The 13,761-nt window shown below is 48.3% G+C and overlaps 1 protein-coding gene across 14 annotated transcripts in view; it reads right to left on the bottom strand.

Annotated features, from left to right (window-relative positions):
* CAPRIN1 (cell cycle associated protein 1) overlaps positions 1-13,761 on the bottom strand; it is a 568,063-nt gene that overhangs the window by 188,897 nt on the left and 365,405 nt on the right. For all 14 annotated transcript variants that reach the window (XR_013609671.1, XR_013609672.1, XR_013609670.1 and 11 more), the window contains exon 12: positions 10,285-10,346. Coding sequence is in view for 11 of the 14 variants with exons in the window: in XM_078684260.1 (XP_078540386.1) it covers positions 10,285-10,346 (62 nt within the window). In the remaining 3 variants the exon portion in view is untranslated. The remainder of the gene's footprint in view (positions 1-10,284; positions 10,347-13,761) is intronic.

Consider the following 13,761-nt stretch of genomic DNA (forward strand, 5'->3'; position numbering starts at 1 on the left):
GCGCTGGGACGCTCTTGGGCAGCCATGCGCTTTATAAATTAAATTTCATTTCATTTCAGCCCAGTATTTGCCTCTAAATTTCGTTTCTCTGGCAGCCTCCTCAGTATATTCAGAGACCTTTTCGCGGATAGTCAAGAGGGTAGCATCGTCGGCGTTCCTAGCCAATGACGCCTCAAGGCGTGTAAGATCTGCCTCAAGCGACCTCAAACGTGTCAAGATGCTCCTTAAAACTCCGGAGCCCTTGGCAATGCAAAGCCCTCTCAAAGTTACTTTAAACGCGTCCCAGATTGTTTCAACGTCATTGACCGAGTGTTTATTTCTCTGAAAAAAATCTAGGCATTCACACCGTAATTCTTCCTGGAATACCGCGTCAAGCAGCATCGTAGTTTGCATCCGCCATGCAGTTGTGGGGGGGCCTAGATCCGCTGAGCGTAACGTGATTTTCACGGGGGAGTGGTCAGAATACGTCCTGGGGAGGTGCAGTGCTTTAGTAAGTGAAGTAGAAATTTGTGGCGTCAAAAATATGTAGTTAAGCCGCGCCCAAGAGCGTGCGTGTGCCGTGAAGTGTGTACCTTCCCTGGAGCCCGCGTTTAAATGCCTCCAAGCATCCACTAGACTATTCTGTGAGTACCGATCGTAGTGTCACCCTTGCCTTAGTGTAATGGTGCGGGGAAGGATGAGACCTATCCACGGTAGGGTCTAGAGTAGTGTTGAAGTCACCCCCCCAAATAATGTGTTGAGGACCTGTTCCCACGACTGTTGCCCATAGCTCCGTGAAAAAGTGCGGGTCATCAATGTTGGGGCCGTAGCAACATACCAGTGTCATAGCAATGTGCCCCAATCTACCCCACATTATACAATAGCGCCCCTGGCTATCTACTCTCACACCGGTCATGGCAAAGGGCGTACCTTTTTTTACAAGTATCGCTGTACCCCTAGCATAGTTAGAGAAGGACGAGAACACCGTGTGTACTGCCCATCGGGAGGCGAAAGTGTGGGAGGTGTGTGCCTTGAGGTGGGTTTCCTAGAGACGGGCGACGTGCACCGAGTGACGATCTAAGTATGACAGGATGTGACGTCGCTTCCTAGGGTTCCCCCAACCCCAGCACATTCCACGTTAATACATTTAAACCAGTGTCCCCCATGGAAAGGCAATGTTTCAACAGTTAGCAATCGATGCGCTAGAAGCCAATGGGTCGTCAGACCAGGCCGTGAATGAATATACATGCCACTAGAGGCCTGTGGGGTAATGCTGGTGTGTACACAATGCCTTGCGAGAGAACATTCCCGCAGATAATCCGCATAAAGTCCTGACAGAATAAAACGTAAGAACTCTTTGAAAGCTTGGTCAGTTAACCACGTACTCCAACTCGTAAACATCCCTCTCAACTTGCCCCGCCTAGGGATCGTCATCACCATGCTAAAGTAAAACAGTTCAAGCATTTGAGTAAAAACAATGCGGAGGTGATAAAACTTCTCCCTGTGCACACTGGTCCCCACCCTCCCCGCCTCCCACTGAAGCAACCCAAACTTGCCAGAAGTCCCGTCCCACCCACCTCCCACACCAACGAGTAACCATCCCAACAGCTGCAAGGCAGCAAACACATCCAAGGGGGTACACTCTATGGGGGTCATCAAGGGAGGCACAGAGCCACCCCCCACAACCTTGCCCTTCGTCCTGTACGGCCTGAAGCGGGCACGGTCAAGGAAGGGGGGTGGTGCCTGAAGTACAGTACCACCAGCATACCAACACTCGTCTGTGTGTCGGTTGATAGCAGTGTACATTGTGATTGAAAGCAGTTCACCAGTTCTAGGATGGCAGCAGCGGATCAGCAAGGCATCCAGGCGATCGAGCCCGGCATTTATCCATCACCATTCAGCGATTGGGCATCCTCCTGCAGCACATCATCAGCACCCCTGCGACTGGAGCGTGCATGGCGCAGAGTTTTCAAAAAATCGCTCACTTGTTGTGGAGTTGTAAAAAAATGTTGCTTGGCTTGGTGAGCCACCCGTAACTTGGCCGGGTACAACAATGCATAATCAATTTGCAGGTCTCGCAGTTTCCGTTTGACATCAAGGAATTTACGACGTTCTTGCACCACAGGTGTGAAATCTGGGTAAATCGAGAAGTTGACACCCTCATATGACAAGGTGCGGTTGGTGCGTGCTGCCCTCAGTGCTGTGTCTCGATCTCGGTAGTTGAGAAGCTGCGCAATGATGGGTCGCGGGGGAGCTCCAGGTTTGGGCTGCGGGCCCAATGAGCGATGCGCTCTTTCTACCATAAATTGCTTGGAAAATGCGTCAGGACCTACAGCCGCCAGAAGCATCCTCTCCACGTACTTCTCCATGCGCCCTGTGTTGGTGGATTCTGGCACGCCCACCACGCGAATGTTCTTTCGACGGCTTCGGGCTTCCAATTCCTCGTTCTTAGCCGCAATAACTCTAAGGACATTATCCATCCTGGAGAGTTGCGCCGTGTGAGAAGCTGTGTCGTCAGTAGTAGATATACGCCTCTCCGCTTCCGTGATGCGTTCCTCATGAACGTCTATTTTCTGCGCGATGGCGTCCATCCTGGAGGAGTTCCGGTCTACTTTATCCACTATTGTGGCAAACCCTTGTCGCATCTCCTGCATCAGTTGATGCATATCCGCCGGCGCAGAGTTGGAGCCAGTTCCAGATGTCGCAGCGCCGTGGGGTTCCCCCGCATCCGACGCATTTTTCAGTCCTTTCTTGGGGGTTGCAGAGTCGAAGGACAGCTTAGATTGTTTGTTATGGGGCTTCCCCATGGCGGAGTGTGGCGTGCGCACGTAGGTGTTAGCACAATCACTTCCTGGAGCGGCGATAGGCAATTGCGTCTGAGCACAGCACAAAGCAACAGGATCTCCTTACAAGCGCTGTGAAGAGGGGTTCAGGCCAGGTACAGCCAGTGCAAAACGTCAGCGCTGAAGGATGGAAAGCTGTGTATGTACATGCAGGGAGGCTCAGTCAGTCACAGCTATGTGAGGTGCAGAACAATATCAGTAGTCAGAGGAAACCATTGGGACAATATGCAATATGTGTCTCGATGAGGCAGGTAGCAATGGAGTCCCCAGAAGTGCAGGTTCAGGCTTCGGAGGGTCGGTAAGGTCAAACTCGGCTGGCACCTGCAGTAGCCGTGTACCACGCACACGAATATGAGGGGAGTGTGGGACAATTACCGCAGGCCAAGAGGGTCAGCGCGAGCCTCCAGCAGGCAACACCACCTCCAATAATAGGGACCGGCGTCTAGGCGCCTCCGATAGTGAAAGTCAAGTATGCACCCTTCAAGAGCACCAGGTCTCATGCGAGCCGCATCCGTGAGATAGGTCAGGGCAAGTATGCCGGTCCGCTGCGTAGCCCAACCAAGATGTTGAGGGCCCAAGGACAGAACCCATGCAGCCCACAGCAGTGTAGAAGCAATAGCCCTGTCAGTCTATGCAGGCACCGCCACAGTCTTCAAAGTGCAGTGGGTAAGCACTGAGCAGGGAACTGCAAGCTGGCACTCTTCAATGGGCAAGGCAAGGGGTCTCGTCAGGGACGCGATGTGGCAGCCATGTTTCCCCCGCCAGTAGCGCGAAGGGCGCACATTTAGCCCCCACTCCTTACCGCCCATGCACAGATCCGCGGTCCGCCGCCGATGCCCCCTCCGCAAAACGTGCCAGGGCGAGCAGGGTCTGCAGACGTCCGCCACCTCCAGAAGAAGCCCCCGCCAGCAGGGCAAAGATCGCAGGCAGCCGACATGAGCCGGTCTGGGAGAAGGCGCCAAGATACTCTCGCCACTGGGTAAGTCCGCTATGGGGGGGGAGTGGGGTCTTTCCGACGACAGCCAGCGGGTCCCCAGATATATAACGGTCCTCTGCGGGTCACTGTCCGTCCGCTCCTCCCTCCCGTATATGGTGCTCCACTGTACACAGGGCCTCACCAGCAGGCAGAGCGGCCACGTAGCTCGCTGTCCAGCGTGTATGCCTGCCGCCTCCGACGACAGTAGGGCACAAGGCTGCCCAGGAGTCCAGTCAGGCCGCCCGGGTCTGGGGGCGAGGCATAGCAAGGATCACCGTCGCCTGTCGGCCGGCGAGGCCCACACGCCTCGTGGGCAGCCGCGGACTCACGTAATCACGGGCTCCGGGCAGCGCAGGCAGACAAGCTCCAGCCCAGCTCCCGGTGCAGGGTTGTCACGGCTGTAGCTCCAAGCCAGAGCCTCCGATCGTCGTCAGCTTTTCACCGAGTCTGCTCGACAGGATACCTCACAAGCTTCTTGCAGTTTTAAGAGTTTAAGCGCTGGAGGTAAAGGATTAATATAGGATCATGCAGTCAGGCAGCAGGAGCCTCACTACAGTGCGGCCATTCTGCTTGTGCGCCCCCTAGCGCCTTACAATTTCAAAAAGCTTTATTTGACAGCATGTCATAAAAGCAAATTATACATCCTATCACAACCATTATACATTAACATTATAAATACTAAATAACGAGAAAAAAATACAATGTTAAAAAGTTATTAAATCTTTATAGCTGTCATTTATGAATTAAAAACACTTTTTTTAAAAGGATATTTTAAAATAGCTAAACTTATACATAAAAGAAGATCAGTCATATTTTTTAAGTGTCTTAGAGTTAATTAGCTAGCTTCTATAGAGTTTAAAGTGCGAGTGTGTATAATCCAAGCCCACCTTAGACCTGGAGAAGCTCACAAAGGCAGTATGCCTTTGTAGCTTCCCCTGTCCATCCTGGGGAGGAGGCTTGGCACCTCGTCCCAGGAGGTGCATTGTTTAAGGCCCCCCGAGAGCAGCAGGCTCTCGACCCAGGGGTCCAGAAACATGTATGGTGGTGGTAGCATAGGTAGCCACACAGTTAGGACACTGGGAGTTGGTTAGGCTTCATGGCGCATCTCTAAGATGCCCTCAGTCCTGCATTTTACATTAAACCCCACACTGGCATCAGTGCGGGCTTAATGTGCTGAGAAGTTTGATGTCAAACTTCTCAGTCTTAAGTGAAGCCGTTATGGTGCTGTGAAGTTCGTAATGACAACCTCCCAGCACCATATACTCTTAATGGGGGCACTGCACTTAGTGCCCAGGAATGGTACTGTAGGGGCACAGGGCTCATGCACCTGTGCCCACACCACTGGCATAGGGCACCCAGCTAGAAGGGTGACTGATGGATGCCAGGGCAGTGAGCTTGTGCGCATGGCACACAAGGATGTGTGCCAGGTTGACTGTTTAGTTCTGTACTTAGGCACTCAGCCTGCAAAGGCAGGGTGAGTGTGCCATGGCACAGGGCCCACTATGGGTGGCACAATAAGTGCTGCAGCCCTTAAAAGTCCTCTCTGGTCACCATGCCCTGGGTACCATTTACTAGGGGCTGACAGGTGGCCAGTTTAGTTTTAACACAGTTTTAGGGAAGGAACACCGGCCCATGACACCTGGTTGGCAGGAGCCCAGGGCACGCTCAGTCAAAGAACATTATCAATTCAGCAAAATGTGGGGGCCTACCTATGAAAGAAAGAAGGCACTTTCTCACACCAATCTTTTGGCCAGCCTTGCTAAAAAGCAGTCGTCCTCATTGCAGCTGTCCTCAATGCCCTCACCAGAACCTGTACCACCTGTGTGGCCTCTAGGTCCCTAGTGGTTAACTCTTGGAATCAAGGGTACAGAGACCCTTTCTTCCTTGGAAGTAATGGAGTGGATACCTATCTTCAACCTCCTCTTCTGGTTGGTCATCACCATTCTCAGAAGGGTGGGCCTGAGCATACTCAGCCAACAGCTTATGGAGCTTTTGTTTGGTTGGATGTTGGCCCATGGCTATGTTTTTAATTTTGCATAAGAACCGTAACTCCTTAAAAGACAGGTAAAGGTAAGGGGCAAGCTCCTCAACCATGTCATGTATGCCATCTTAGTTATCTTAATTAGTAGCTGGGTTCTGTTTGTGAGACAGCAAGTACTAACCCCTCTACCCTTGACTATAGTGACTTTTTGTTTCTAAAATTCTAAAGGGGCTTAAGCAAGGCCCTAACACGACTTAGTAGTTTGGAAAAAATGCCAATTAAAAAAAAAAAAAAAAACAGAATTCTAAAGGTAATTTAAGAGTTCTGTTGTGTGATCAGGTGGTAACCAAGTAGTCCAACAAATGCAAGTTGTGTATCCCACCGCTGATCCACTAATGTAAGAAACTGGCTCTATATATACACCACAATGAGGTATAGTGTGTTTATATTCCAAGTGTCCCCAGAGGTAGGCAGGGGTTAAAGTTAGATAGAACCGTACTTTCCAATAGTGGTAGGTTGGTCGAGCAGTAAGGCAGTATCAGGGGTCAGTGTTAAACATTTGATGTACACACTCAGTCAGCAAATGAATTCACACACTCAAGAAATGAACTATAGGCCAATTGTTTTGGTATAAAAATATAGTAGTTTATTTTTAGAACCAAGCAAGCCTGGTACAGGTAAACATTTATTACTTTTCAGTAATAAGTTACTGGATATAGAACGGTTTGCAAATGCAATAGAAATTGTACTTTGTTTGATTTACAGGGGAGGAGTAGTATGCACCACTTCTCAAATACTGTACTCTGGAATAAATAGGCTTTTTCAATAAATTTCAGGTTAATTACTTTTACGTTACTTTTTGTAATTCAGTGCTGGATGCCCAGATTCAGCACTCGGACATTTCCTGTAAACAGGTGAGTAAATGCATTTTTGTTATTCGTGCGATTTTTAAAGAATCTTTGGTTTTCAAAACTCCACACCTAGTCGTTTTTTGGGAGGGAAAATTGTCAATGTTATCCTATGGAGGGAAACAGGTTAACAGTTTGCAGGTAAGTAAACGACTGTGGGAGTTTAGGTGCTGGGGTAAGACTTAGGGGTCTCCCAGGGTCAGTGATGCATTGCTGCACCCTCAACGGCACTAGGGCGCCGGGTGCAGAGTGTTGACATTTTGGTTAGAACAGCAACAAATCAATTTCTTCCATTGGGCTGGATAAGAAACTCTAGTTGTAGGTTTATGTGTTTCCTTAAGAATAGTCATGCATTATGGTGAAAATGTAGGTACCTGAATTCTATGAATTCAGAGGCTAATTCATGAAACGGGGTGACGTACAGAGATCTTGCTCTCCCAAACGGAAAAAACCTGAACTTGTAGGAAAAATGCCAGCATAAGGTGTGAAAGGATATAGAAGTAGGTGGCTCCTTAAAAAGCAGTGTATGTTTAGTGTTTACATTACATACAATCTATATTCGTTCTGGATAATTCGAGACACTGAGGAAGAGTTGGGTGCCCACTTTGCATAACATCACTAGTACAAGAAAAAAAAAAGCAGGAGGAGGCCAGACTTTCAATGGGAAAGTTCCAGGGATTTTTTTTGTGGCCTTAGTATTTTGTCAACTAGCATACATGAGCTATAACAATTGATGGGAAGTGGTAAGCTTTGCTCTTTTACTTGGATGCAGGAGTGACTGTATTGTAGGAGGCTGGTTTGCAGCAGGATTAACCATTTGGAGAAAAAACTTGATTTATCTTCCAAATAGTGAATAATTTACCTCATACCTCAAGCCAGACTCTTCCAAAACAAGCATTGGCCTAGACAATAGGTCTTGCCATAGGGACCTTATAAGTATTTAGCCATGCAGCACATCACCCACCGGGCAGATTTCTGTAATTTAAAGTAGTATTTTACTGGAGTGTATTTCCTTTTTTTTGCCCCCAGCATAAAAAAAGGCTGACGCTTTCCATTTACAGTAGAACTCCTCAAACATTTTCGGCTACACGACTAAACTTTCCCTTAGCAAAGATGGCCATGCTTAAGAACCAGTTAGGAAACGTAAAAAGAGGGATAACACCACCAAATTGTTACAGTTACACTGTGCATAGCAGTTACTACACGGCAGCAACATTTTTGCGACTCAACTCCGCCTACACCGTTAGTCCGAATAGGCTCTTAACTCTACCGTAGGAACTCGATTTACATAATATATCATAATGTACCGACTATAAAGCACTCCAGAGAAATTCTCAAAATGACTTAAGAACTATTGAGTGTTTTTTTCAGGCTTAATGTAATCAGTCCGAGGTACAAACATCCAGTAGCTGTAGGCCCAAGAGTGTTCGGTAATTAGGTATGTAAATATCCGCGCACATAGAAACCCTCTGGCATGAATGGTCCCGCCCCTTTCGCGTCTCTGGCCCGGGCCTGAACTCTGCCGGGCAGTCAATCACTCTCTAAGAGATGGGGTGAGTGAATGCTGCCGCCGGGACAGCTGGAGAGGGTGGAGGCTCGGGGGTGGGAGGTCGCTTGAGAGAAAGCGTTTACCATAGAGCTTCGTAGGGACGCTAACAATAGCTAGAAAGAGGGCTGGGCTAGAGCAATTGGCGATGGGTTTGGCAGCAGGTCTCTGATAGGGAGGGAGAGGAAGGAAAGTGTGCGAAACAGAATAGTGGGAGGAGAGAAACAAGATGGCAACTGGGAGCAATTAATCAGATGCATTGTTTGGGTCTATTTTGGATAATGCACTCACGTTCTATGGCCTGCTCCCCCCCTCCCAGCAGAATTGGTTCAAACAAATTGCCAATGAGGCAACGACAGTGCAGACCGATAAAGAAAGCAAGGGTTAAAGCAAGAGGCAAGGCAATCTAGAGACTGTCTCCTGCAGTATCTGTAATAAACCATCAGAACAAATTAGTCATAACAGAACAAATTATAAAATCAACAAGGAGAACGTGCACATATTCTGCCCTAGAGGCATTCCCCCTTGCAGGTGAAAAAGAATGGACTAGACAGACTTGAAACTGACACCTTTCACTATGGCCGAGCAACCCAGCGCCAGGCTCCATCTACACCGTTGGTTAAAGATTATGCATAGAGGGATCTGTCTCGCATAATTAAGGTTTTTGTGTTTGCAGCGCACTCGAGGGAACAGATTTAGGCAGTGGCCTCGACATCACTCAATAGTTCGGATTTAGGATTGTGAAGTCTCCAAATCTCACAGATGTGGCGCGGAGGAAGCAGTTGGCTATATGTAGCCTATTAGACAACTTGGACGACGCAGGCTATAGTGTTTACACGCGCTCCCTGGGATACTAAGAACCCTGCATAGCCAAGTACACTTACCCCACCACCAGCCAAGAATCGCCGCCAGACCTTACAAATGCATTACAAGCCTGGTACCTTTCGCCTCTACTGCCTTCTTACAAGGGCCCTACCCTTGTTGAATTACGCGCCCCACACTTAGCTCTGCCTTACGGACACACTTTGTGGGTAACTTTCATTCCCTTCTTCTCTTTGGCATCGGAGAAGTCGGAGAAAAATAGAATAATGGACCCTGCGACAAGCGCAGCAGCTACAAGAAGCTTCATGTTCTTTGCCAAGGCTGGTCGCATCACCAAGGACTCACGGGTGCTGTCGGGAATAAAAGGTACTGGAACTGGAGCCGGAAGTGACGCGCACAGAATTGGCCCAGGCTGTACTATAGAGTGGGGTTCGGGGTGCATTGCCGCTTACCTGATACTTTCCGTGATGCAAGACAAAAGTGACAAAGAAGCAAATATGTCATTTTAAATGTGTACCGATTCAACGAATAGTTCTAAATACTTTCCAATATGTTCTTAAAACAAGATACCCGTCATGGCAATGGAATAGCCGCCCCACAAACCTCTATTCCACGGGCGCGAAAGTACAACCACAGCTTTTACCTTACGGGAGCGAGCAGCTGCGGGCACGATAATCGTAAATAGATGGCGCTGCTGCTCGCTCCCGCAAGGTAAACACCGTACATGCACGAGGGCTCATAGGAAACAGTGCAAAAAATGCACAGGTTTCCAATAAATCCCGGAGTGATTCCAAGCGGTCACTCCAAAGTAGCGCTTGCGCACTGCGTAGGTGAGACCTAAAGACGACTCATTACCACACAACTAAGCGTAATCATTGCTAAACTTATTTTCAAGCTATTTTACAATACCAGGTATAGCACCAGACTCTGGTGTAACTAGTGTTCCAACTGTTCTGAGCATTCTTGTAGGATGGCAAGGATTTTAACCAAAGGTTCTGCTATTTAGTCCTCTAAAGGGTGACGAACTTTGGTAAGTTGCATCTTTCAATGGTACCTTACAAATTCAATTTCCTTAGACGACTTACTGTGTCTAGACGAATGTCACTTCTGCCTTTGTGGGAACCAGTGTTTTCATTATGTAGCAATGAACTTTACGGTTTAGCTAGAAATCATGGCTAAAAATGGAGTCAGCGAAAAAAATTAGAACTTAAAAATAGATATGCTTGTACCTGTGTAGTCTCTGGCTGCAATGGAACTTGGTTAGGCTGCGGAAGTCTGGATTCTGCATGCACTGAAAATGAAGTAATTGGACATTTCAATTCCAAATTATCATACAAGGTTAATTAAAACATTTGATGATAATGTAACATCAAAAGGTATTCTGCAGTCAGCTCACACTGATTGTAGTGCTGCATTATCTTTATACAAATAGTAAGACAACTTACTATACAAGCTTTAAGGACCACAATATCTGACTTAGTAAGAAAGGAAACGTGGATTGCCGGCAACATGCTCTCAAATGTAGTCTATGCACTTGCTGCCATCTAGCCTTGGGTTTATAGTACTACAAAACGCTCTTTGGGGTGGGCAGTATAGTTTATGCACTTTGGTTTAGTGTAGGAAGGTGGCTCTCTATATAGTGGACCACAAAGAGGTACACTGTGTAGAGTCCAGGCGACCCTTTTTGGTTTATAGGGGTTGGCTTTAATAATCTCAAGGTGCTCTATTTTGTGGTAGTGTGTTTTAGCAGATCAGGGCGGTCTCGGTGCTGTAGTTATCAGAGGGTCGTGTTGAGCATTTGTTGTACACGCCGAGTCAATAAATGAGACCCACTCAGGGAAAAATTTGGAACAAATTAATGTAGACACAAAGATCACTACAATCAGATAAGAACTTTGAGTTTGCAATTTTAGAAGATATCTTAATTACAGCTGTCAGACTGGAGGCATGCGCCCTAAAAGCAAGAATTTTATCCTATGGGAGAAACAGACTGCATAGGTATACTTGCAATCAACTGACAGGACTATTCTGTTGGACTTAAGGGAAATAGCAGTTTCGGTTTACCTACCCTGGTGTGTCTGGGTGCAGAGGTGATGGTTGCAAGAGTTGCCTTGAACGCTACACTTCTAGTCAATGGGGAAAAGTACCTGTAAAAATAGAGGCTGCAAGAGGTGAACTGAGTACATGTCCGTCAGAATCAAAAGGAGGGCCTGGTTCTTGAGGGTCTCAGGGACAAGGGAGGACTGTTGGTTGGGCGGGATTGGGCTGGGGGGCTTGGGTGGTGTTTTGTCTGGCAGGTCGCTTGCGTTGGAGCCTCTCACTTTTGATGTCGATCTGGAGATGGGAATAAAACAGGACAACTGGGCCACACTCAATTCAGGCCTCTGGAGTGGACGTCTGTCGGTCTTGGTGGTGTTGGTCTGCAGATTGTACATCTAAAATGCCTTGGCTGCTACAAGGGCTCCGGTTCACTATTTATTGGTGCTGGAGGGTCTAGAGTCTCTAAACTCGCTGGGGAGACGGGGCTAACCTCTGGCAGATTTAGGAACCTACTCCTGGGCTGCTGCATCGGTGGACCTGGTGGTCAGCAAATCAGTGAACTGAACTTTGCAGTGGGTTCCTGCAGGCAACTGGCTCCTCCAATTTAAGGGGATGCGGACTGGTTGGTGAAGTGCCTGCAGCCCTCCAAGGCTTTAGGCGGATGCACAGCTGCAGGACGAGTCGGGTCTTTGTAACTGTCTAGACAACAGCAGGCAGGCAGGGTTTGGCACCAAATTCGGTGCTGGTACACAGTGAGTTTTCAGCTCTTCTTCGTCAGAGTCAGACGAATCTCAGTTCATGGTGTCAGGGGGCCACCTAAATACTGAATTTAGGGGCTTAAGGAGAGTGTAAAGTAGTGGCAAATGGGCTACTTACCTCTGGGGTCACAACACCTCCCTATAGGACATTTTGTTTGGAGTGGGCATAATCCTGTCCCAGAGTTTCTAAATCCACTAAGCACAAGCTGGTGGAATACTGCATTCTATGTTGACTCCAGATAGCCCACCTTAGGGGTGTTATTAGCCTGGCAGTGAACACGCATATGGACTAGCTAATGCTACTGCCTGTCCTGGTGCGAAATGGGCCTGGGGTCGCATATCAAAGGCAGCAAGGGCTTTGAAGCCCCTGATAGGATCTCACCTGCGGGGGTCAGAAACCTGCATGTGCTGGCTGGTCGACAACAGCCAAAACACAGGAGGGTGGTAGGTTTTATGGGGATACTGCTAAGGTGCCCACTGGGTGCATGTATCAATAAGTACACCACTGGAATCAGTGTGGGTTTAGTAACACAATGTGTTGGATACTGTAGGAAGCTGGCTCTGTATATGGTACTAAGTGGTTATAACATGCACAAAGTTAGGGGCTTCCTTAAAGTGTACGGGCTAAATGTGAAACCCAAAGTGCTCTATTAGTGGTAGTGTGGATGAGCAGCCGTGGGCCGAACAGAGGGTCGCTGTCCTCAGGAGATCTGGTCTTTGTTAAAGAGCAGGCAGGTTTACTCGGGATTCTGAAAGTCGATGGACAGGCGTCTTCTTTTTTACAGAGTCTTTAAAGCTAGAGACTGGCTGGTACGGCTGGGACCAGGTAGTAGTCTTCAGTCTTGGATGCATGGCGTCTTCATCCTCCTTCGTTGATCATAGGAATCTAGTTTTTAGGTCTGGGGAGCCCTCTCACTGCTAAATTTAGGAGGTGTTTTAGGAGAGTAGCAGGTAGGGCCAATAAGCACCTCACCTGGGGTGACTACACCACTATTTTGCCACCCTCCTGTGTGATGGTGCATAGACCTAGCGCTGATTTGAGGAGTCCCCTCATCTTCAAGATGGAGGAGACTGGAAAATGTTCTTAACTTCGCCTACTCCACCTGAAAGGTGGAGTTGGCAAAGGTGGGAACACCTCCTCGAATCTGAGTTCTCTATCCGGTTTTCCTGCCCAAAGGGGGAGTGTAAACAGAGAGCTGCCATCTACTGGTAGCAGCAGAGGCTGAGGGTCATATTACAAAGGCGGCAGGCCGTTGAAGCTTCTCCTGCCCCCAGCCTGAAGGAGGTGTGACATCTGCCCAGGATGTGCATTGTTTGTGGTCCAAGAGAACAGAGGAACTCCGCCCAGGGTCCAGAAACATGTCTGAGGCAGGCTGCCTAAAGCCAGTCAGTGCCCACACCAGGGTAGGTAGATTGTCAGAGGTGCTCTCTGAATAAGTTTTAATAAATCTCACACTGGCATCCGTGTGGATTTATCACAAGGAGCTGTTTGGTACTCAACACTCTTGGTTTCCGTGTAGCGATCATGGTGCTGGGGAACTCTAGTTGTCAAGTTTCCAGCCCATGTACTCCTTATAGCCTCCTTGGCACGAACATGATTTAATAATTTACTTAAGAAATGTAGGAGCATATCTTCTCATACAGATATGCCCCCACTTGGGGTACAGTACACCTGCCTTAGCGCTGTAAGACCAGCACGAGGGATGGCTTACCTATACCTACAGGCAGCGCTGGCTGGCATGACACACAGGTAGGGTGCCATGTAGACTGTCATTTTTCCCTCACAAGGACATACAAGGACAGTTGCATGGTATTAGTGAAGGGTTGTTACCAGGCGGCCATCTACAGGTTTGAGGCCCTAGGTACCCAGGGTACCACTTACTAGGGCCTTACAGGAGCAGAATGACC

This window comes from Lissotriton helveticus, chromosome 3_2 (genome assembly GCF_964261635.1).
Source record: "Lissotriton helveticus chromosome 3_2, aLisHel1.1, whole genome shotgun sequence".
NCBI classification, from domain to species: domain Eukaryota; kingdom Metazoa; phylum Chordata; class Amphibia; order Caudata; family Salamandridae; genus Lissotriton; species Lissotriton helveticus.